Source organism: Microtus ochrogaster, linkage group LG2 (genome assembly GCF_000317375.1).
Source record: "Microtus ochrogaster isolate Prairie Vole_2 linkage group LG2, MicOch1.0, whole genome shotgun sequence".
Classification (NCBI taxonomy): Eukaryota; Metazoa; Chordata; class Mammalia; order Rodentia; family Cricetidae; genus Microtus; species Microtus ochrogaster.
Window position 1 is genome coordinate 29878500 of NC_022028.1, and position 23088 is coordinate 29901587.

The 23088-nt window shown below is 41.0% G+C and overlaps 2 protein-coding genes across 13 annotated transcripts in view; both read right to left on the reverse strand.

The window, feature by feature from the left end:
- The window catches only part of Mff (mitochondrial fission factor), a 29505-nt gene extending 27149 nt beyond the window's left edge, over positions 1 to 2356 (reverse strand). For 3 of the 12 annotated variants that reach the window (XM_005360033.3, XM_026785451.1, XM_026785455.1), the window contains exon 1: positions 2201 to 2354. The gene's annotated coding sequence lies outside the window, so the exon portion shown is untranslated. Of the gene's footprint in view, positions 1 to 1470; positions 1562 to 1941; positions 2030 to 2200 lie in introns of those variants that run through there. The other 9 variants (XM_026785454.1, XM_026785456.1, XM_026785448.1 and 6 more) reach the window with 8 other exon arrangements.
- Positions 2357 to 7650: 5294 nt separating this feature from the next.
- The window catches only part of Col4a3 (collagen type IV alpha 3 chain), a 124807-nt gene continuing 109369 nt past the window's right edge, over positions 7651 to 23088 (reverse strand). The window contains exons 43-52 of the mRNA XM_005360037.2: positions 22874 to 23004; positions 18613 to 18685; positions 16454 to 16525; positions 16241 to 16366; positions 15344 to 15442; positions 11669 to 11881; positions 10896 to 11073; positions 10683 to 10797; positions 9019 to 9191; positions 7651 to 8408 (exon numbers count right to left, since the gene is read on the reverse strand). Coding sequence (XP_005360094.1) covers positions 8324 to 8408; positions 9019 to 9191; positions 10683 to 10797; positions 10896 to 11073; positions 11669 to 11881; positions 15344 to 15442; positions 16241 to 16366; positions 16454 to 16525; positions 18613 to 18685; positions 22874 to 23004 — 1265 coding nt within the window. The 3' untranslated portion in view covers positions 7651 to 8323. The remainder of the gene's footprint in view (positions 8409 to 9018; positions 9192 to 10682; positions 10798 to 10895; positions 11074 to 11668; positions 11882 to 15343; positions 15443 to 16240; positions 16367 to 16453; positions 16526 to 18612; positions 18686 to 22873; positions 23005 to 23088) is intronic.

Below are 23088 nucleotides of genomic sequence, written 5' to 3' on the forward strand. Positions count from 1 at the left end.
ATATATATATATAATCTGAGTGGTGAATAATCCTAGCATTCAGGAGGCTGAAGCAGAAAGAGTTCAAGGCCAGCTTACATCACACAGAGAGACTACCTTAAAAAGTCCTACAACAGAAAAGCAGAGCATATCAAGAAAATGAAATGTTCTACCTAATCTTATGTTGGGCCTCATAAGGCCCAGGGTAACTTCCTAAGCCTCACTTGCGTTTGGTGAGGCCCAGTGTGACTTTCTGAGAGTAATTGTTCCTGGGATCATATGTCAACGTTCTCCACATTCCATCCCAGGACAGGTATCCTAACTTAGGAATCTTTAGTTTGAAAAGACTCAGGAACCAAGAACAGATAGGTGTCACTGAAAGGACCTTAACTTCCTCTGAAGTTAAACGACCTAAATTTCAAAAGTAAAGAAAACTTTTCTGTTAACTTTCTATTGCCTCAGTGTTTAATTTTTATGTTTCAATAAAATAGACGAGATCTAATTATTTTTCTTCCTCATTAAATTTGATATTTTGGGTAACATCCTTTGGTGCCAAATAAACCTAATTTGGGGCTAAGGTTTTAATTCCACATGCTTTGCTATTTAGAGTCTGCTCAGTAATCACTACATGATTGATGTATAACTTGAGAAAAATCTCCCTTAGATTCTTAACTGATGTCACAGTCCGTGTCCTGGCCATTCCCAAACATCAGTAATATTTTCCAAATTCATTAGGATCCCACATTGAATTTCTTCTTTAATGTGCCTTTAATTTTTTAAAACGCAAATCTATTTTTAAAGGAAATATTTCATCAATGCCTTAGAACATAAACTTATTGTATGCATAAGTACATGTAACAAAAACAAAACTATTACAAAAAATAGGTCAAAGTGGATCAAAGGCTTCAATGTCTCCTAGAGGAAAACAGACAAAAACCTTGAGGCTACAGAGGCATAGCCTTTCTGCAAGGGACTCCAAGGAGCCCAGGAAATAATAGCAAGAACTGGCAAATGGCACTGCATAAAATAAAAAGTTTCTAAACAAATTAGAATGGAAAGTTAGTTTACAAAAGTTTTGTCAGCTAGTCTTCTGACAGGGGACTCAGATCTAGAATTTATAAAGAACTCAAATATTAACAGAAAGAACCCCAATCCAGTATCTATTAACAACAACAACAACAAAAAATTCACAAAACCTAAAACGAAGTAGCTCTACCGGACAGGAAGGGAGATAAGACAAGACAGGAAGGGAGACAAGACACAGTTCCTCCCAGGGCAGCAGCTCAGTAAAAAGCAATCCTTAGGAACATCACAGACAACACTGATGAAAAATCTATCTCAATTCACAAGTCCTTGAACCCCCCCCCCCCCCCAACAATGTAAGTGCGTGCTCAGAAAACTAACCAGGACTGTACCGTCCTACTTTCTCTCTTTAGTTTTTCTCAGGGGAATCTCATTAGTAGTAGCCCAGGGGCTGAGAGTGTTTCTCACCGGGAGCTGGGGGGTGGGGGTAGACATACATTCTCATTCACTGTCTCCCCGCGGAGGCCGGCAGAGCACTACTGGGCTCAAGCTTAGATCTCTGCAATTAGAAAGCGCCATCAATTCAGGCAGTGCGCTGTTCTTTCTTCCCAGGGAATGCGCCCCGCTCCTAAGCCAAGACTCTGGCTTTTGCAATTAAGACAAGAGCTCATTTTTGCAAACGGAGGTCGGGGGCTATAAGGGCCCCGGAACCTAGCTCCGAGAGGGCACCCCAAAGAGGGAGCCGGCATAGCCACCAGCGAGCAAAGATAAACGTTTTGGCCAGCTCAGGGCCTCCCAAAGGCCTTTCTCGAATTACACGGTTTTACACTCGTACAGACAAAACGCGTACACACAAAAACGCGACAGCCTCAAGGTCATGCTGTGAGGTACGTGGGCCCTAGGAAGAGGTACGCAAAAACAGCCCAGGTCCAAGCTTACAGACTTCCTCCCGCTTCCTAACCCCGATAGGTGGGGGTTTTTGTTGTTGTTGGCTTGTTTGTTTCGTCATTAAATTGGATTTTTGTTCCAAAGAACAAGATGCCGAGGTAGAAAGGGTGAAGAAGCCGGCCCCTGATAACAGCAGGACAGGTCCGTGAGGACAAGCCAAGGCCGGGGCCGCTCCGCCCGGCCCGGGAGGCGGGGGTCAGGGCTGTGGCGCTAGGCCCGGAACCCCGCTTGGGGAGACTACAGCACTCACCCTGGGCCCGCTGGAGGGTCCCCGGAAAGGGCCGCCGCCCGCCGGCTCCGGGGCGCTCGGGCGAGCACTCGCAGAGGCCGTTGGCCGAGCGCACCAAGGCGCCCGGGCAAAGCAGCGGCGGAGCGGCCGCGGCGGGCCGGGACAGACGCGAGAACGGCCAGGACTGGCCCCTTCTAGGAACCGTAGCGGAAGTAGATTCCTAATCATGTGACAGAGGAAGGGCGGAAGTTACTCTCAGGCTCGTGAGAAGTCGCTAAAGAGCCATTTTTGTTGTGGGCAAAGCGCTCCCTCCTCAGGTTAAACCTCTCAAATTCTTAGATTGGATTCCTGTTGGGGGATTTTTAGACATCGCGATCTTTGAGAACCTCGAGTTTGCAAGGTAAACTAGTAGCCTGTTTTAAAGAACCGCCTGAATCAAAATTCGTATCGTGCGTATATAACTAAATATTGGGAGTAATTCCTCAACACTCTAATTTTGGTTTTTCCTAAAACCTACAAATTAAGAATCCGAGAAAAGGGGGAAGCTAAATTTCCCCCCTGAAAATAATAGCTGTCAGAACCCTCTTTCAAATCTAATCACCCAATTTATGGCTCCTCTATGGAAGAATACGGCTGGAAAGCAAGAACCAGGCTTGCTCCCTCATAGACGAATAGAATGGAAGCCAAATCAGGAAAAACGACGTGTGCATCAAAGTTCATAAACAGCCTAACTATTTTGTCCACTGTTTTGCATCCCAGGAATCAAACATGAAAGGATTTCTCTCTTTTCCATCCACTCCTATCATAGTTGAAACTGTTGGTGCACTTTAGAAATCCCAGTACTTGGACTTGGGTGGAAGCTAGAGGATCAGGAGTTCCGGGCCAGCCTAGGCTATGTAGGGAGTGGGAGGCCTGTGACATCATCTATATCAAACATACACATTCTTTTCCTTGTGGTTATTCCTTACTAATAAAGTATAACACATCTATATTGTGTTAAATATATGTAATTTAGAGACAATTTCAAGTATTTGTGGGCATGTACATAGGGTATTTGCAAACACTAAACCATTTTGTATAAGAGACAAACATGTAGATTTGTATAGAGCTGTGATTTTGGAATAAATCTCTCACTCCCTTGTGCAAGGGAAGAGTATTTACTCAAGTGGTGCAGTCTTGAATATAAAGCTATTCCAAAGCCAATCTTTGGCGTATTCCAATAATCACAATACTTAGGAACCAGAGATAAGAGGATATGGGGAGTTTCCAGCTTGCCAGCACCACCAAATGTACCCTGTTCTCAAAACAACAAAAACTTAAACAAGGATGATACCCCAGAAATGTTAATCATTCTTTCAAAATACTTTAGCAAGCTTTTTGAATTGTACTCTTGCATCCTTCCTAATATTAGTGTAGAATAAGTAAAATTTCCCTTTACCCTATTAAGAACTCAGTGGGAATCCAGTTAAGTTGACTTAAAACAGTAGCTGAACAGAAGGGAAGCATACAACTTTTATTTAGTAATGTTTTCTTGTACATTGGAGTATAGGGAAATGAGGGCCCAAAGAGACACTTGGGATCCAAAATTTATATTAGAAACTGGCCATTGTAGTAAATTGTAAAAATGTGAGACAACATTTTGGGGGGGCAGGAATTTGGCCCAAAGGGATTTGGCCCAGGGCATTGGATAAGTGCTTAGGAAGATGGGAGTTAGTCTAACTAGGTTGTTTGTTTTTCTCATCTTGTCTATATGACTTTGGCTATAAGAACAACTTCCTCCTGGGTACAAGGAAGTTAGCTTTCGTATGCAAATTTTATTTTAGACTTTTTAACCACCTTTTTTCTCAAAATAATCTTTATTCCAAAGTGGCCTGTTGTTGGTGCTGTGTCCTGCTACTTTACTGTGACAATCTTTGTTCATACATAGTAGTATTCTGTCATTCCAAGTCAGTGCCTTTAGGGTAAGTAGAGGTTAAGCTGGGTAGATCATGTGTGATCAAGACATTTAAAAGTGAAGGTCCCACTGTTTCCATTACTTTCTATAATTCTTCAATGTTACAGATTGATATTTTTGTCTCTACTCCCCCTTCTTTTCAACAAAAATCTTCTAAAATAACCATTAAAAAAAATAAAGATCCATAATCTACTTACCAAACCCAAGTCTTCTCCTGTAACCCTGATTTGTCATTTATCTTCTGGCATCGTCTGAGTCTATTAAACAAGACTGCTTCACAGCATGTCAGAGTACCTACTCTAATAGTGTTAGGTTACACTATAGTGTAATAGTGTTAGGTACAGTCTTGAAAAAGAAGGGGGGGGAGGAAGGGCAGGGTGTGTGGTATGGAGGGCATTTCTCTCCCTATTCATATGGAGAGTCTATTCTTTACTGGGTTGTAGATTCATGCTGGGTCTCCTTTTCTTTTCTCACTGATGTGGAAATTTCTGTTTATGACTACCGCCTTATAGTATATAAATCCACACAATCTGATCCATTTAGTTTCATCCTGTTGAATTACTTCTAGCCTTTACTATTTACGCTTCCCTATAGGACTTAAATTCTAATAGGGTTTTACATCCAAAAATGTTTTCTTTTTTCACTTCAGATATTCTTTCTTCAGATACACTTTTCAGTTATGACACGATTACTTTTTTAGCCATCAAGATTCAAAATACTGTAGTTATCATCTACTGTCTTAATTTGATGCTTATTTTGGGTGAGAATGAATATTAAACAGTAGCAGATTTAATGTTCTTAACTTCAAAGTTGCTTATTGTTCTTACAGTGGCTATTATTTTTATAAAACAAAACAAACTTATTTCCTTTAAAAGAACAAAGACCTGATACAGTTGTTCTTTTAATTTTATTTTTGTCAAAACAATAGAACTTTAGTTATATTTACAGAAATATTAGTACATTGTAATATAATTTTTTTCAGGATATAACAGCATAAAATAGTCAATATATTTTAAATAAGTTTAACTTGGTTATACAGAAAATATTAAATTAAGTTTAGTGGTAGTAAGTTACATTTGAAGTATAGAAAATCCTTGTGAAATTAACAATAAAATTCAAATTTAAACATTTTTAATACTTTTTTAAATAAATTAATAATGTTTATCTTGCAAAAACAAGCCGTTGACAAGTTGGTTGTTCTAGCACACTGTGAAATTCTGAAGTTGAAGCACCAAATTTAAAACAAACGTTTTGTTAATCAAGTTAAGAATTCTTAAAGATTTATTTTTATATATGTCTCTGTGCCTGTGCAAGTGAATGCCACCTGTGTATGGGTGTCCTTGGAGGCCAGTTGGATCTCTTTGAGCTGGAGTTACAGGCAGGTGTGAGCTGCCTGACCTGGGTGTTGGGAACTGTACTCTGGTCCTCTGTGGAGCAGCCAGTATTCTTAACCCCTGAGCCATTTCTCCAGCAAGATGAAGTTAAATTTTAACTTTATAATTTACTCATAGACATTTGGGAAATAATATATATGGACTGTATTTTAATGCACGCCCTTAAAAGCGTGGCTGAATAGCTGTTGATATGGCTTCATTGGGATTTAAGTGTTCAGTGTTGCCTGTCTTTCCCCCAGAAGTCAAATACTGATAAGAGGACCAGAGGAAAAAGAGGTCTGGGGGCAAATGGAAGGCAGCCATTTGACATCAGCACCAGTCTGGTAGTAAAATGGTTTTCCCTAAAACGCAAACACCTGTGGGTTTTTTAAAAAGGCAATAGCCAAGGGGGTGGGGCCAGTTCCTTGAATGTTTCCCTAGTGAGCAGAGTGCACCAGAATCATGGGGGAAAACTTTTAAAACAAAATTCTGGGAGGCTAAGATAGAAAAATTGTGATTGGGGGACCAGCCTTGGCTATATGATGAAATGCCTCTCAGCAAAATGAAAGAGACTTCTGGTCTCCAATTACAGTTTCTAATTTTGCAGGTTTGGAATATTCTGGAATTGCATTGATAACAAGCTCCTGGCTGCTGCTGCTACGACTACTCAGGGGCCACACTGGTCAAGGCTAGTTCCTTCTTTTTACAGCTAGAATGGAACAAGGACAGTGGATGGTTTTTGAATAGGAAAGTTAGGTGAAATACGTGATTGAAATGAGAGGTTGCACGTCTTAGTTCAGGTGTAAAAATGTCTTGGCACCTGTCATGTGAGTTACAGAGAATGTCAACCCTTGTCTATGTTCTCGGGTCACATTTTCCAATACAAAATAGATGAGATTATAGCACCCGCCTGAACCTAAGTATCAGCACCATCAGCTCCACCTTCGTGGATTGAGGATCAAGAAATGTAAGCTTTGCCTTATGATGCCTGGCCTCCATGAGTCATTAAATGGTACTACAACTATTTGACTTATGAAATGTTTGTTTTCTTAATAGTTTTCAAGCTTTTGCTTCTGGGTGACTAAAAGAAGTTAAAGATCATGAACTCCTTGAGCATAGATCTTTTTTTAAATTTTAAAATTTTGCGCACATTGATATGTGACTGAGTGTGTGTGTGTGTGTGTGTGTGTGTACACGTGTGTACACACAAAGGGGCCAGCAGTAGGTGTCACTGTGAATCACCCAGTATGGGTACCGGTGACTTCTGCCAGAGCAACAAGTGCTCTTAACTGCTGCACCAGCCTTATAGTTCTTATTTTTAAACTTTTTCTCAGGCCTTCTGAATTGTTATGAACTATTGGAAACAGTGGTGAAGGAAAAAAACCAAAACAATAATGAGGGGAGAGCCACACCTAAATATGAGACTGGTTGGTTGGTTGGTTGGTTTTGATGTGTGACAGTCTCTCTCTCTCTCTCTCTCTCTCTCTCTCTCTCTCTCTCTCTCTCTCTCTGTGTGTGTGTGTGTGTGTGTTTGTGTAGGGAAGGTCTTGCATATGTGGCAGTCTTTACACAAAGAATAAGTTGTCCTCTCATGATTACATCAGAAACAAGTCTGTCTCACTACCTTCCCCTGAGACCCTGCTCAGTATATGGGACATAGGTTGGTACTGAAGAGAATATTTGTTGGGCTGAATTAAGTAAACTTGGGAATGTATCAATATACTTAAAAGCAAGTTTTAAGACATACAGTAAGGTTTACAACCAGTGGTCTCTCTCTCCACATGGTTGATGAGAATATATAACATAAAAACGTGTATGTGTGTAATGTTTTCCAAAGGATAAGTTAAAAAAGGAAGAAAGGAACAAATCTGTAAAATTGTGTCACGAACTATTTCGATCAAAGAAAAATGTTTGAAGTCTGATACACCAGCAAATGCCTCTCATTCTTCCCTGGGTTATTGAACTACTAGTGAAATTCTTTAAGGCCAGTATCTATAGGAATTGGGATAAAGTGCACATTTAGTAAATAGTGTCCTTGTTACTTGTGAGTACATTGAGAATAATGAAGAGAAATATTTCAGTGTATGTGTATTAAATCCTAGTAAAAATTAATCCCCTAAGGGTAAACATTTTATCCCCTTCAATCTATGGCCATAGTAAAATAGCAAATAGACATTGTCAACAAAACAGAAAAAAAAACATACTTTATATCAAAGCCTATTATGATTCCCTTCAGGAAGTTTCCTTTGGTCCTAGCTTTGGGCATATTTAAATGAGTCCTGAAACATCATGAACCTCATCCATGTGTGTTCTTGGGCATTGTACATCTCAATAGGTCTGACTATCCAGTTCTGGTCATGATGTGCTCTTGTACTGTATAGCCCCATTTCCTTCTCTAGCTGAAGTCTAAGGTCTCAGAAAGGAAGTGGGAAGAAACCAAATTCCTTAGGTCAAAGTGGTAGACAAGGAACACGTTGAACATCCCCTGGACCAACTCTCACTTAGCTTGCAGTTCAAGCTCCACACAGACATTATTTAGTCAGTGCTTTGTATACAAGTGGAAGGTGATTTCAGTGATATTTTGTGGAAAGCTGTTGCCTTCCTAGAGGGGACTTTGAAACCACACAGGTTTATAGATCCACATCACAGACTAACTTGAATGAAATGCTTTCTGGTGTAGTGAAACGTGCCACTACCAGATCGTCACTGAACAACGCTGCAAGGTTAGAGAAGAAAAGACCCAAGGAAAATCCATGTACTGAGCCATGACTTTGCATTTCAAGAGGGAAAAAAGTGGTTCTATTTTCTTTGATTTCTTCAGTGTCTTTTCTTCATGCACACCTGACAGCGGCTTATGATTTTTTCTAAATCTCCAGCTTTCACAGTTGATGGAATAGGCTTTCTGAAATAAACATAAATGAAAGAACTCATTGATTTGTGGATCAAAGGGGATACTTAGTTTGCTTTGAGTTTCATTAATAAATGCAGCTTATTTTAGTTAGTCTGATTTCAGAAACCTCTCCCTTTATAGAACAGAATTTCTGAAAAGATAAATTTATGTTTGCATATATAAACATATTATCAATATTTTATATTTTAGTTATGTTTCATCAGAGTTCACAGAACACAGACTTTCCTGCAAACCTACAGGTCACTTTTTGAAGACTATTCCTTCCCATTTAAATACTCATGAGTCTTCTCATATAGTACTTTAGGATCAGCTAGTGTTTTTATTCAGTAATTTACTATAAATCCATATTGTGTTGAATATGCTTAATGATGACAAGATCATGTGTATACTTTGTCTTTACTGACACAGTGAGAAATAGAGTCTACTTGCTGACTTCAAAATAATTCTAACCAGAGACTGTGAATATAGACATGATTTTATTGGCAGGAGTGAGAGAGTTAATGTAAGGACATCCATACACAGGTAAAATAAAAAGCAGATACAGGCAGCCTTGAACGTTCCACAGTCAAGTCATCAGATTAAGGCTGACTTTGCACATTACCTGAACATTCTTTCTCGGTTTAACGAAGCCAGCCAGAAGCTGTAGGAGTTTGAATAGTAGTTACACGTTCCTCGTCCATGACATTCTATAAACGGACTGGCTCGGAACTCCTCCAGGCAGGAGCCAGGTGATGCGAGCGCTTGTCCCGCTCCCTCGGAGCCAGCACTTGTGAACTGTCACAACAAAAAGATCCCATTGTAAACCATTACCTGTTGTATTTCAAATACAATTTTCTATAGTTTTGGGTGGGTAGGGAGCAGTAATATAAAGCAACAGGAACGGAAAAAGAAAGCATAGACAGAAATTTCTTCTGTTTTATCTAGATTTATTTACACTCTGGGCATGCTCTAGAAAGAAATATAGTCTTCCCAAGGAAAGAGAGAGCTGTAAGTTCTCTTGCCTTATCTTTCAGCAGACAGGTCAGCACCTAGACCCATGACCACTACTGTTGTCTCTATTTCTCAGTCTGTTGTCTGTCTTTACCAGTGGGATATAAGCTCCATGAGACGACCATGGTCCCTGCTGTCCTTACTGCCCAGAAGTTGGGACTCATGATGGGTGCTCAATATGGTTTTTAAGTTAATTACTGATCGGACGGACAGCTAGCTGTGAGGGAAGAAGGGCGAATGCTCTGTCCTAACAAGGCTGTGCAGAATGTGGGTAGTGATGCATACATGCCATTAGCACTGTAGAGGGTTGGTCCATGCTCTTAATTTAGCACTAATGTCAGGGCTTTTCTTAAGAGGCTTCTTCCCATTGTTAGTGCCATAGGAACATCAGAGGGGCATAGTACGAAGCATATGTTGTCCCTTCATAATCATGACACCTTTAGAAAACAGCTCGATTTTTACTTACGAATCCACAGGCGCTAAGAAGTACTCCCCCAGTGATCAAAGCATTACAGACAATGTAGGTAAAGAAACCATCACAAAAATGAATACACGGGCATTCTATTTCCATTAAAGAGTAGCCGTTTCTCACTTAAATGCTACAATTAGGGATTTGTGGGGAATCTGAGTTGTCTGTTTAAAGTTATAAATTATATTTGTTTGACGTGTGTGTGTGTGTGTGTGTGTGTGTGTGTGTGTGTGTGTGTGTGTGTGTGTACACGAATGCTACAGCAAATGTATGGCAGCCAGAGGACCGCTTGGGGAAGCTTATTCTCTTTCTACCATATAAGTCTTAGGGATTTAATCCAGATCATCAGACTTGGCGGCATTGCCTTCCCCCACTGCGCCGTCTTGCTATTTCTTATTTTCCAGTGCTTCATGACTTTTCAACACTATCAACATTATGACTCTTTTGTTGTTAATGTTTTTATTTATTGAGACTGAGTTTTGTTTTGTTTTGTAGCCCAACCTGACCTCGAACTTCTTACATAGTCGAGGATAACCTTGAATTTCCGATCCTCCTGCACCCACCTCCTGAATGCTGGGATTACTCAGTTCTCTGGACTACTGAGGAATGGAACCAAGGACTCTGGGCACGCTAGGTGAACACCACTGCAGAGTTGATTGCCCAGCCCTTTGAAGTGTGTTTTCAGATTGTCAAACATCTACGGCATATTACACGTATTACCAGGTAGGGGATCACATTTTCTATACAAGATTCTATAGGTAATAATCATTACTTCAAATGTGCTACAGTTTTTTTCTTCTTCTTACCATAACAAAGGAAAACCCTTTCCAGAGAGAAACCCAGCCATGGGGACATGGAGGGACAGCTGGCGTTTGGCTGTGAACAGCTATGGCCATGGCAGGACCTTCACAGACCATACACCTGGAAAATGAAACCAATAGTATGACGGCCACTTCCTACCCTTACAGTCCTTACAAGTTAAGCAATCCACTTACAAAATGAGGGGACTGGGTTTTTACCTGCTAATATAGGGTTCGAGAGCTCTGCCCGTAACTGGAGCCATGTCCATTGGCATCACAGCTGGTGTTGACAGCCAGTATGAATAATCATTCCGTGATGCAAAGTTACATACATTATTGATGTTACAGAATAAGAATGGCATTGTGGAGAATCGCTGCAGGCAGCTGCCCAGAGTGCCTAATAAAACACGAAGCTGAGTATCACTTCCTGAATTTCGGTCTTTGTATCATTATTTAGACATGGGTTAATTATTACATAACTAGTGAGAAGTCTTCACAAAAAGAAAAAAGAAAAAAAAGAGAAAGGAAAAAGAAAAGAAAAAAATAGAAAAGAATTATTTGCAAAGTGTGCTGCTGAAAATCTGTAAGAATGATGAAAGTTGAAGCTCCAAATGGGTAAGCAAACATTTCCCTATCAAGGATGCTTTCCACAGCTTTCCTAACCAGCTTGGATAGAACTTGGGGCCCGATGTTGTTCAGCTGGGACAATGTCTTTGGTATTCATAGTAGCTAATAACCAGAGAAAGCTTTAGAAAAGATTAATTTGAGGATTAACAAAACACAGATGGTTGGGGCAAAAATTGTTGGCATTGACCAACCTAGGTGGGTTCCTTCTAGCAGTTTACACATCAGGGTGAAAAGTAAAACTTGGGTTACAATTGTTTCCTCAAATGCCCCAGAAGACGCTAACAGTTTACAGTGACCTTCAGAGAAAGCTCCCATCCAATAAATATTTTAGAGTCTGCATCAAAGACTGGAAACTAGAACCTTACCAAGGTCTTGTCCGTGTGCACGCTCGTTTCCTTGCACAAAAAGAAGAGAAAACCCACTGTAGAGCGGCTGTGTTCCTTCAGGACATGAAGGAATGGCTGTGGTTTGACTGTGTCGGGTGAAGACAAATCCTTGCATTCTTGTTCCAGAGGCAGGTGTTCCCCTGTCTCCAGGTTTTCCCTTTAAGCCTGGCAATCCGTCTAATCCAGGTGGTCCTTTGAAAAACAAATTATACATGTTGCAACATGACCAGACTCTCAAACCTGTTTTCCAAAGTAGCAATTTAAATCAATTTATGTGGCCCATAAGCCTTTAATGTGAAATGGAGTCTTAGGAAAGAATGGGGGTTATAAAATGGCTAGGCTGGTTTATTTTAGTTATCAAGAGGGTTAAGAACCACTAAGGAGCTTACTAAGACATACCTGGGTGTGTCTGTGGAGTTTTTAGAAACAATTAGATCATGAGGGTTCTATCCTAATGAATGTATTGATGCCCTGATGGATTCATAGATGATGATTTTATTGGGAGTTGGTGAGGGTACGAAGTGGGTTTTTTTCTTAAATACTGGATCGTGCCTTAGTCCTTTCTGTAAGGCTATTCCTGTTTTCTGTCTTCCATGCAGTGAGCAACGCTCCTCCACCATGTGGCATCCAAGCGTAGAGCCAAACAACCATGGATTGAGCCCTCCGAATCCAAATGCCAAAGTAAATCCTTCCCCTCTTACATTATTATTATTTCTCTACTACTACATTATTTATAACAGGTGTTTTGTTCAATGACACAAACATAATGTATACAAAGGAAAAATAATATTAAAGATTAGTTTATCACAAGATGCATCTTATCAAAGGTACTTGTATGTATCTTGAGTTTTAACCTTTGAATTCCCTTGGGATGTCTGGCATAGCATCCTGCATTTGAGTTGGTCGTCCTTGTATACATTTTGTATGTATGAATGAATTTGTGAATGGCTTGCCTGACAATGTGTGTGTATGGGGGGGGGGGCACAGAATCAAATAAAATACCTACAACCTGTAAGGCTGTTCACGTAGATAATAAAAATTACAAAATTTTTGATAAATTCAGAAAAAAATTATGTAAAACTTTGAAAGTTCTTTCTAAAGGTGCAAACTTTCAGAAAGTATCTGATACATTAGCAAGGCAAGCAGACTTCTTTCTACTTTAACAAGGGTTCTTGGTTATCTGGAAGAGTCACAAACAAGCAGTATTTATGCTTCACCTTTCCTCTGCAGTAGGAGGAGGCTGGTTTACTTTTGTCACCTCCTAAATCAGACCCAGTGAGTTAGGGGTCTCTCCCTTCTTCCCGTCCCTCCGTCTCCTTCTGGGAGCCTCGCAAGTTCACAACGGCCTTGACTTTAAAACATAGGAGGCAGACACATTCTTTATGTTCCCTGACCTCTGCTCTTACTCACAGAGGGCTATGATTGGTCGTGTTGTGGTTTGAATCTGAAGTGATTCCATAAGCTCAGAGACTTATGGTTTGAATGCTCAGCCCTTCCTTGGGTTGTTGCCCTATTTTAAAGGCTATGGATCTTTAGGAGGTGGGGCCTGACGATTTGACCTGCTAGTAAATCTAGTTTTATTTGCCTGCTGACCCACGAAGAGGTGACAGCTGCTTCTGTTGTCACAAGGTGTCCTCACTGCTGTACCTTTCCTGTTGGTGACAAATCTTTCCTCCCTTAAGTTGCCTCTTTTGAGGATGTTCATCACAGTGATGCAAAGCTAACTAATATGGACCTTAAGCAGAAGATACATTCTCGTGTCTCCATGGCAACTGTGAAATGATTGGCTGAGCAGGACAGAAATTGGAGGTAAGATTTCATGCTCATGCAGCCAGCCAGTGGTGGTGCACACCTTTAATCCCAGCACTTGGGAGGCAGAGGCAGGCAGAGCTCTGTGAGTTCAAGACCAGCCTGGTATACAAAGTGAGTTCCAGGACAACCAGTGCCACATACAGAGAAACCCTATCTCAAATCGTGCCCCCCCCCACAAAAAGATTTCATGTTCATACGCACTACCCAAACTCTATACTGCATCTTTATAAATCTAAGCTTGAATCCTTGTATCATTCCCATGAGGCCTCTATAGTTTTAACTATTTGCTAATCAATTCCCAGCACAATTTGATTTGAAGTATCCTATGCTTACTGTCACCTCATAAAATACAGCTTTGATAATAGGAAAATTTGTATAAATTAATAGAACCATTTACAAAAGCACATTATGAATGATGTCAAATTGTGTTCTTTAATGTAGATTCCTAGCAACACTAGATGAAAAGTAACCCACAGTTAATATTACAATTAATATTATAGTATCATATTTGAATTGAAGTGCCTAGTCTAGCTGGGAAATAATACATAGAAGTTATGCTTTCATTAATAAAGTCAGTAATCTTAGGCAGTTAGATATTTCAGCATTTTCCAGAGGGGTACTTTGGAACTTTTGCAGAAGTTTGACTTAGATACATAGCTTATATTCTAAGTAGAACATTATATTTAAGAGACTTTTTTTTAACAGAATATACACCTGAGTAACTACTTGCATTCAAAATAGTATAGTTAAGAGGTGACTTTCCTAAATAAGGAAGCAAGGTTGTTCTATTCATGCCAAGGTAGCATTTAAAAAACAAATAAACAAGCAAACATGCATTTATAATGTTTACAAAAGACAAAAACCCCAACTTAGCATGATGTACTTATTGAAAACCAGACCAAGTTAAGGAAACACTAATGTACAAAGCAGAAACATAGCTCCTTCTCTAAACCAGAAACACACTTGACAGAATCAGTAAAAGCCTGGGGCCAGGGCCTTGAGCGCTTTTCCCTGAGACCCTGACCTATGGAAAAGGAACACAGTTCTTTCTCTAAAACCCAGGATATACCTGGCAGAGCCATATTGATCTGGGGTGAGGACCTTGGGGGAGCTGTGGCTTAGGATCCTGAGAACTAAATTTTTCCCATACTAAGGAGCTAAGGCTATCAGTCCCAAGGCCGCCCTGTGCTCAATCCCTGATGCCCTTCAGGTATCCTGTGTTCTCCTTGAGCGGCATAGGTTGATTAGCTTCCCTCTACTCCTCCTGTTATAATGATATCTTTTCACCCACACGGTCCCCTTTCTCCCCTGGAAATAGTACATCAGGTGCTTCTTAACCAGCTTGCCTGGCATAAGACATAGCTTATGCAAGACCTCCCTATCCCAAACTTTCCTATCTTCCTATCTTTTGATCTCCTGGCCCTCCTGCTTAGGATCCTGTCACTGAAGAGCCCCTGCTGGTCCAGGTCACACAGCTCCTCTAAGAAACTATTAGCCAACAGAACACCTGTAGGTAATTAAGGAACAATTTGCCTTTCTGAAAATAGGATACGAACTAGTGCCTCCTCCGTTCTATTTGTTCATAGCCAAAGATTTACACCGTGACTAAAAATGAAGAGTACATCTGCCCAAGGCAGAATGGATGGTGTAGTCCAGCCATTTGTGACTCTTCTTCCTTCCTAATGAGCAGATGGCACCCTGCCTTTGTTCTAATCTGAACAATAGCACTGACCAGAAGCCCCAGATTGTTCGTTCTTTCTTACAGTCACATGATCATAAGTAAGTCTTCTCTGAACCTTGACACAATCCTGCTTTGGGAAGGGAGGCAAGCTGCGTGTTTACCTTGCTGGCCTTTAGAACCTTTGTTGCCCCTTTCACCAGCTGCTCCTGGAGATCCTGGTTTTCCATCCTTGCCTGGTTTACCTTTTGGTCCACAGGGCCCTAGGCAAAAGGCAGTGTTGTATGACATGCTATCATATTAGCATAAGAGGTCAGGCTGCCACCCATCTGACGAAGCATAGGACTTTTGCAGTATCACCAGCCGTGTTTGACATCCTAGAAAGGCCTTTAGTCCTGAGCAAACATGTCATTGTGCTCACCAACTTCCCAGAATGCCTTAGGAAACTATGAATATATGAAAGTGTGTGCTGCCTTGTGTTGTTTTGTTCAGAATTCACAATGCCCATGGAGTGATCAAACCAATAATACCTTTCTTATCTCTCGTGTGATTCAGACAAACTTAGAAAACAAAAGTCCTGTTCAAAAGTCTTTTCCAATATGCTAATATGTGAGGGTTAGGCTCAATGTCCAAATCTCAGTATTCTGGGAAGGCTTTGAAGTCATTTTTTCCTAACACCTGGCTATACAAATTATTAGATGCATCCACATATGCAGAATGTGGGTGTAGTTAGGCATTCATTTCAAACCTGAACCCGAGAAATGGCATTTGCCAGAGACAGATATAATACCTTACTCCTTATCAAAACAAAGCAGCCTTTTAAGGAGTGTTTTTTTTTTTCCCTACTTTGTACCATGTCCAGAGGCTTGTATAAGGGTCTAAACTTTTTTTTTTTTTCCTGCTGATCAAGGGTAAATGAGCCCAGTCCTAAACTGATTGTACAAAACATTGCAGTGTTTGGTGTTTTCTGTGGAGTTCTCTTGTCTGCTTGCCAAATGCTTCACGGATTTTCTTCCTTCACCCATTACTAAGGCTCCAGGTCACTGAGGCCAGTCTCGCACCTGGGATTCCAGGCGGTCCCAGTGACCCAGGATCTCCTTTCATTCCTGGCTGTCCAGGTGGACCGGGTGGCCCTGGGCTTCCCGGAAGGGAGATGATCTTACGTGTACCAGGTTTTCCACGTTCACCTATTAACATAAACACAATGAGAAGATGGCTTCACGAAACTACCGTTCCTTTAGAGAGAACAATACTAGAGAAATAGATATAATTACCAGGTGGTCCTTTCGGCCCAATGGGTCCTGGATGTCCAATTGATCCAAGAAATCCTGGATTACCCTTCTCTCCTAAGGAGGAGAAAGAGGAGGAAAGAAACAAAGGGGGGAAAACCTTATATTTTACTAGTGACAGGGAAGTGTTCCTGAGAGTTCACTTTTTGAGTTCAGGAACCAATGGACTATTCAAGTAAGTTATGAGGTCCTATTGAACCCATGTTAAGACCTCCTGATGATCTTTTACGTTTAGTTTTCTACGTTACCTACTTTTTTTTATCTTGTTCCAGCTGTACAGATAGCCCAGAGTTCATTATATCAGGAATTCTCATATACATTTAATTAAGTAGCAAAATGGTTAACATTTCACTTCCATTCATAATCTTTTATACAGATAATAAAAGGTGACCAAGAAATAGCCATCAATTTGGAGAAATACTCCTTCAAAGACTATTAAGGTGCATAGACATGGACTGGGCATGTAGCCTTTAATCCCAGCACCAGGAAGCTGAGGCAGGTGGGACTCTGTGAGTGTGACACTAGCCTGGTCTACATAGCAAGTTGCACAACAGTCAATACTACATAGAGAGACCCTGTCTCAAAACAACAGCATCACATCTACTTACTTAAGATACTTTAATATTAAATATGATACCAATAGTTTGCTTGGACTTAGGCTGCTGGTCATTAGTCCCAGCACCTGAGAGACAGAAGCAGAAGGACTAACTACAAGTTTAAGGCTCTCTCAAGAAAGCAAAACAGAGAAAACAAACAAACAAAATAATTAACTACTGCACCAAAAGTTACCTGACAACTACTTTAGAAATTGTCCGTTTACTCTGAGAAATGAAAGAAAGTATGAATGTTTACTTATGACTATGAGAATAACCTAAATATTTTGGTGATGGAACTTTTTTCCAAATAAAGTAGTGAAATCTCATAGTAGATCCAAACCAGGGGTTTGATTCTGAAAGCTAACTGATTGTGTCCCGTGGGAGATATCACAGGGTTGGCTGTAGGAATCTCCTCCTGCTTACCTCTAAATACTTAAAGCATTGAAAGATGCTTCACTTTAGTGGAACCTTTATATGCTTTTCCACTGGCCGTGTTTTTTTCTGAAACTTGTGAAGATGATGTCATTAACTTTGCTCAGGAAGGCCTGCCTGTATTCACCCGACCCACACCCAGTGGGGCACCTCACCAACACTCATAAAGATTCATCGTCAGCTAACTGCTCCTTGAAAGTCTGGAATCTGAAGAAATTCTAAAAAGATGTTTTAAAGCCCACCTGGTCCTCCTTTGAACCTAGAAACAGTTCTCCTGCATGGAAACTTGGCCTTGTTCATGTGGATCCAATTGTTCTTTAGTATTTCTACAGCCTGTGATAAGAGATCCCTGCCCTTACGAAAGTCATACTTGGGGGAGTAGACAGTTAAACAATGAAACAAATTTTAAAAATTTGCATTATGTTGTAGACACCCCCCACCCCCACTCCTGGGGCTGAATTTCACTGCATAACTCTGGGAGGCCTGGAATCCACAATATAGAGCAGGCTGGCCTTGAATTTCTGGGGATCCTCTTGCTACTGCCTCCCAAGTGCTGAAATTACAAGCATACTTTACTGGCATATCACAGTAAGATTATAATGCCTTGGGTTTCAGTTATAGAGTCCTGATGAAGCTTTGGGGTCAGTCCTTATACTACAAATAAATACATTGCATAAAACACAAATCTACATAAAAATTCACTTGACCCACACTAATGGTCTGGTGGCTGCTGTTTTAGATGTTTTTAGCTTTCTAAATTATGAAATTGATTGAAGAGAGCCAAAGTCTTAAAAATAATGCTGTAGTATGTAAAATAATTGATGTAGTATGCCACCCCTCATCCCAATACATTAAAAAAAAAATCCAAAGGTAACACTTTCAATTGTCTCTAATTTTCTTATATTTTTCACTATTATGCTGTAGATTTTATCTCAGCCCTGTGGGTTCAGGTGCTAGTGGAGTGTTCACACTGAAATTCTGTTTGTAGATCCTTACCCCACGATCCTGTTTGTACTACTCCTCACTGTCTCTTGTGGCCATATGATGTGCAGAGTTACAGATGTGATCTGAGTAGCAGTGACTGTATTTGTAAGAGCAACAGTGTCAAAATTGTACCTTTTATGCCCGGAAATCCAGGGAATCCCGGATCACCTCGGAGACCAGGAAGACCTGGGATACCCGGTGCTCCCTATATTTGAGCAAGGGGAAGGAGCAGAACCACAAAGTTTTAAAAACACAACACTCATAACAGATTAGTTTTTAAGCAAAAGATAGAACTTTATATTGGATAAGAATAAGGAGAAATTAACAGATATCACTTTTACCTGTCAGTTCAGTATTTTGCCTACCTATAGCTCTTACACTCCTTAGAGTTCTTAGGACTATTTGAAACAACACACACACGTGCACACACACACACACACACACGTGCTCACACAGGCATGCACACACACGCTCACATGCTCACACACACATGCTCTCTCACACACACACTCTCATACTCACACACACGAAACACTAACATCCAATGTTAGTGTACTCTGTTTTAGCTTTGAATGCATTTAAATGGAACTGCCCTGTATTTCAGGTCATTTCAGGAAGAGTAAACCTGTGATTTTTGTGAACACAATGAGAGCCATTGTTGAACCCGAGTGTCTGCTAAACTGGCAGTGTTCTAAATTCCTCCCGATGAGGGTGGCAGAGAAGGAAGCTGTCTGGAGACGGGAGTGGGGCGGCGAGTAAGGGTGGAGGGTGAGCCTGCTGAGTAGAAGGAGCTCACGTTGTTGTGGGAGTAAGAGACACTCAAGGACAGCCCTGAGAGAAGAAAGGGGCAGGGCTTCTGAAAAGAGAAAGACCTAAGTTCTACTCACATTGTTCCTAGGAATTGAGATAGAATGCTATTGAAAACAATGAACTTAAAATCGTGAAAAAAGTGCCAGGAATAACAAAGGTTGCCTTAGAGTCAGCTGCCTCCAGAGGAAAAAGACAGTAGTCCGTTTGCTGACACGATATGGTATGAGATTAAAAGAGGAGAGAGAGGAAAGGGAACCCTGTGCTCAGGGACTCAGGCTTCTCACAACTGCCTGTTCTCTTTAGTAAAAAATAGCTAAGGAGAGTCAGATACCAGGGTCAGCCCTCGGGTGGCAAGGGAGGTCATTTTGTGCAAAGAGGGAGTTTTTAAGAGTCTGCTTATCAGGACATCCCTGAAGTTGAATCATTTTCCCTTTGGAAATGACCTTGGAACCCTTCAAAGAATTAAGGCAAGTCCTTTTTACAGACTGGACTTTCTATCTGCCAGTGTCCCTGGGAGAACTTTAGATGTGATCATCAGATCAATAACGAGACCTTTCAGAGCATCAGAGGGTACATGAGTGACATCTACAGACTGGATGGAGGTGATACTATCTCAGAAAGTAGATTCTAGAAACCAAATAACAAAAGAGATTAAAAGAGTTTTACACGGTTTCTATTAGTAGCCATGCCCCGGAACCTCCATATCCACCCCTAGTGAGGGTATTAAAGGTGGGGTGGTGGGTTGGGTCATAGAGTCTGTATATTTATGTGTTCTCTCCACTGTGTCTTTGTGGTCACAGTGGTTGCTACAGAACTCTTAGCTCCTTCTCCAGCACCATGTCTTAACTGCAAGCCACTATGCTTCTTGCCGTGATGATAATGAACTTAACCTCTGAAACTGTAAGTCAGCCCCAATTAAATATTTTCCTTTCTAAGAGTTGCCATGGTCATGGTCTCTCTTTACAACAATAAAACTCTAACAAAGACAAGGTGGTTATGAGCTGTCTGATGTGGGTGGTGGGAACTGAACCCAGGACCCCTGGAAGAGCAACAGTTGTTCTTAGCTACTGAGCCATCTCTCCAGCTGTGATGTATTGTGTCTTAGTCTAGTAAATGAGACCTTCATGACCTCTTTTCAGGCCTCTGATCTTTGGTTCAAGATCAACCCCTGCCTTCAGCTTGTACACATGCACAGTGTCTTTAGGCCTTTCAGCCTTCATCCTTGCCTTTCGTATCCTCCTGGATAACTGGTGTGCATCTTTTCAGACTCAGGCCCTGAGTGCATTGCACAGAGGAAATGACGTGTCCTCCCTGTATTCCTTCAGCTCCTCACATTTCCTCTTAGCGTGCAGTGTGAGAATGACACATCTCAGTGTCTGCCTCCTTCACGTTAGGATGCCTTGACTGGAACAGGGCAGACACTCCATAATGAGTATTGAACCACAGCTGCCTATCCAACACCTCTTTCCAAGAGACCGAGGAAAACAGAAATGGGCTTACTGAAGGGGTCACTAAGAGAATTCGGGAGAGGTGGGAGAGGTTGAGGGAGAGGCTCAGAAATGAGAGGTCTTGGGCTGGAAGCCCAGGAGCTGGCCAGAGAACAGGATGGCATCATTGGAGGTAAATGTAAAAGTCCTGTGCTTGCATCTCAAACACCAATGGCACAAAGCTAAACAAGGAAACAGGAAGAAACACTGATAGAGGAGAAACTCAAAGTAATAGAATTGGTGTCATAAAAGATTTACTAGTAGATTTGCTTAGGAGACGTTTATCACATAAGGTAGAATTTGGCTGAAGGAATGCTGTCTCCGAACTACACCAAAGAGAAGTTGCTAACCAGGCCTGTTAGAGATGAGCAAGATTGATGATGCTAGGATGTAAATGTTCACTAAGACTGACCAGACATTAGGCTTTTCACCAAAGAATATGCCTCTAACAGGATGCTCAAGGGGAGGGGCAATGGGGGTCAAAAAAGTCAAAAAAGTCCCTGGTTCTCTCCTTGAGAAAAGCATAATTCTGTCAGCTGGCCAAGATGAACCTGGGTAACAACTATTTGAAAAAAAAGTACAACACTGGTGTGCTTGAAATAATTCTAGCAATATCTTTGTTATAGAAATCTCCCATTTGCCTACATAGCCAGATTTATAGTCTCTGGTCTCTGCGTAAGTTGTTCAAAGTGTAACCTGGAGCCATGACTGGAGAGGGTTTTTTTGTATGTAGTTTGTTTTTTCCCTTGTTTTGTTTTTGGAGTGGGATAGATGATAGCGTATGTGAAATGCATAAGCGTAAGGTGTATATAAACTAGTAAAACCTTCTACTGGAGACAAGCTTCTCTTGGGCCTTAGCTAGGGCCGAACACGTGCCAGTAAAAAGCCATTTCCTTTATTAATTTATAGGTATGTGGAGTGACTTCTCTCTGGGAAGGAAGATTATTTCTACAACAACATTGCAGAAGGTTTGAAGAAATGTCTTGTGAGCCCAGCCGACTCTAAGCTCCATGTAATTACCAGTGTGGCCATGAGTCAGCTGAGTGGCCATGGGAATTTTAGGTTGAATTCATAAAATGGTAACGTTCGGGTCAGTGAGACACTTCTTTCTCTTAGCCACTCACTGGGGGACTTGGCTCTTATTTACTCCATGGTTTTTCTACTGCTGGCTTCATTTTAAAGGATCTTGCTGTTGAGCTGGGGTATATTCAAGGTAGAAGAAAGGCTGATGAACAATGAAACAGTCTCTCAGCTCTTTCATCATTTTATTTTAAAAGTAAAAATATACCTGTCATAGCTTAGTTCTTAAAAAAAACTTAGCTGGCATATAGACAAAAGGTATGATATAAGATCTAAAGTGTCATACAGATGTAAGCCACAGTTATTATTTGGTGAACTTTATAAGGACATTATTTATTTGTAGATAATTCGGTAGAGCAGAGAAAAGCAAACTTGGGTAGTGATGTGTGCTTGGAATTGTTGCCCAGTAGGACACAGAAGAAGTTATTACAAATCTCCCAGAACCAGGTATAAAATAATAGGAAGACGTGGAAATTACATTCAAACATTGGTGCTATGTGGTGGATATAAAATGGACATATTTATAGGCTAGCAAATGTTATTTGGAAAGCATATGAATACGGTACCATCAAAAATGGTACCCATCTTGAGGCAATGTCAACCACCAGGTGTTTAATTTTTTCCCTGCACTGCAATAGCTCAGAGTTTAAATAAGCAAGTGTCAGAGGTTTATGCCCTGTAGATCCATGAGTTAAAGGCCTTTTGTAGAGGTGAAATCTTTGCAGCCCTTAAAATTTTTTGATTTCCTGGCCTCTGTGGGATCTTGGATGCATCACTGCACAGATGTGTCATCACTGCACAGATGTGTCATCACAGCACCGCACAGATGTGTCATCACAGCACTGCACAGATGTGTTATCAGTAGTGAATATATGGTATTCCGGGTGCAGCACAACAGTTCACCAGAGTTAATAGGTCATGAAGAGTGAACAGGTATGACCAGTACTGAGATATACAATATGGCTGCAGTATAACAACAGTAAGTCACAAGTGTATTAATAACATTACACACTCACCGGGTGCCCTGGTGGGCCCATGTCGCCTACAGTTCCAGGTAGACCTTTGGGGCCAGGTAGGCCCATAAATCCTTTGTCACCTTTTATGCCTTTTACGATAAGTCCTGGAGGTCCAGGGGGACCTGGCTTTCCTGGATTCACAAAGAGCACATTAGAGTTGCCAGTAAGAGATTCAGGAGAGTGAATCATGAGAGTCAGGGATAGGAGAAGAGTGA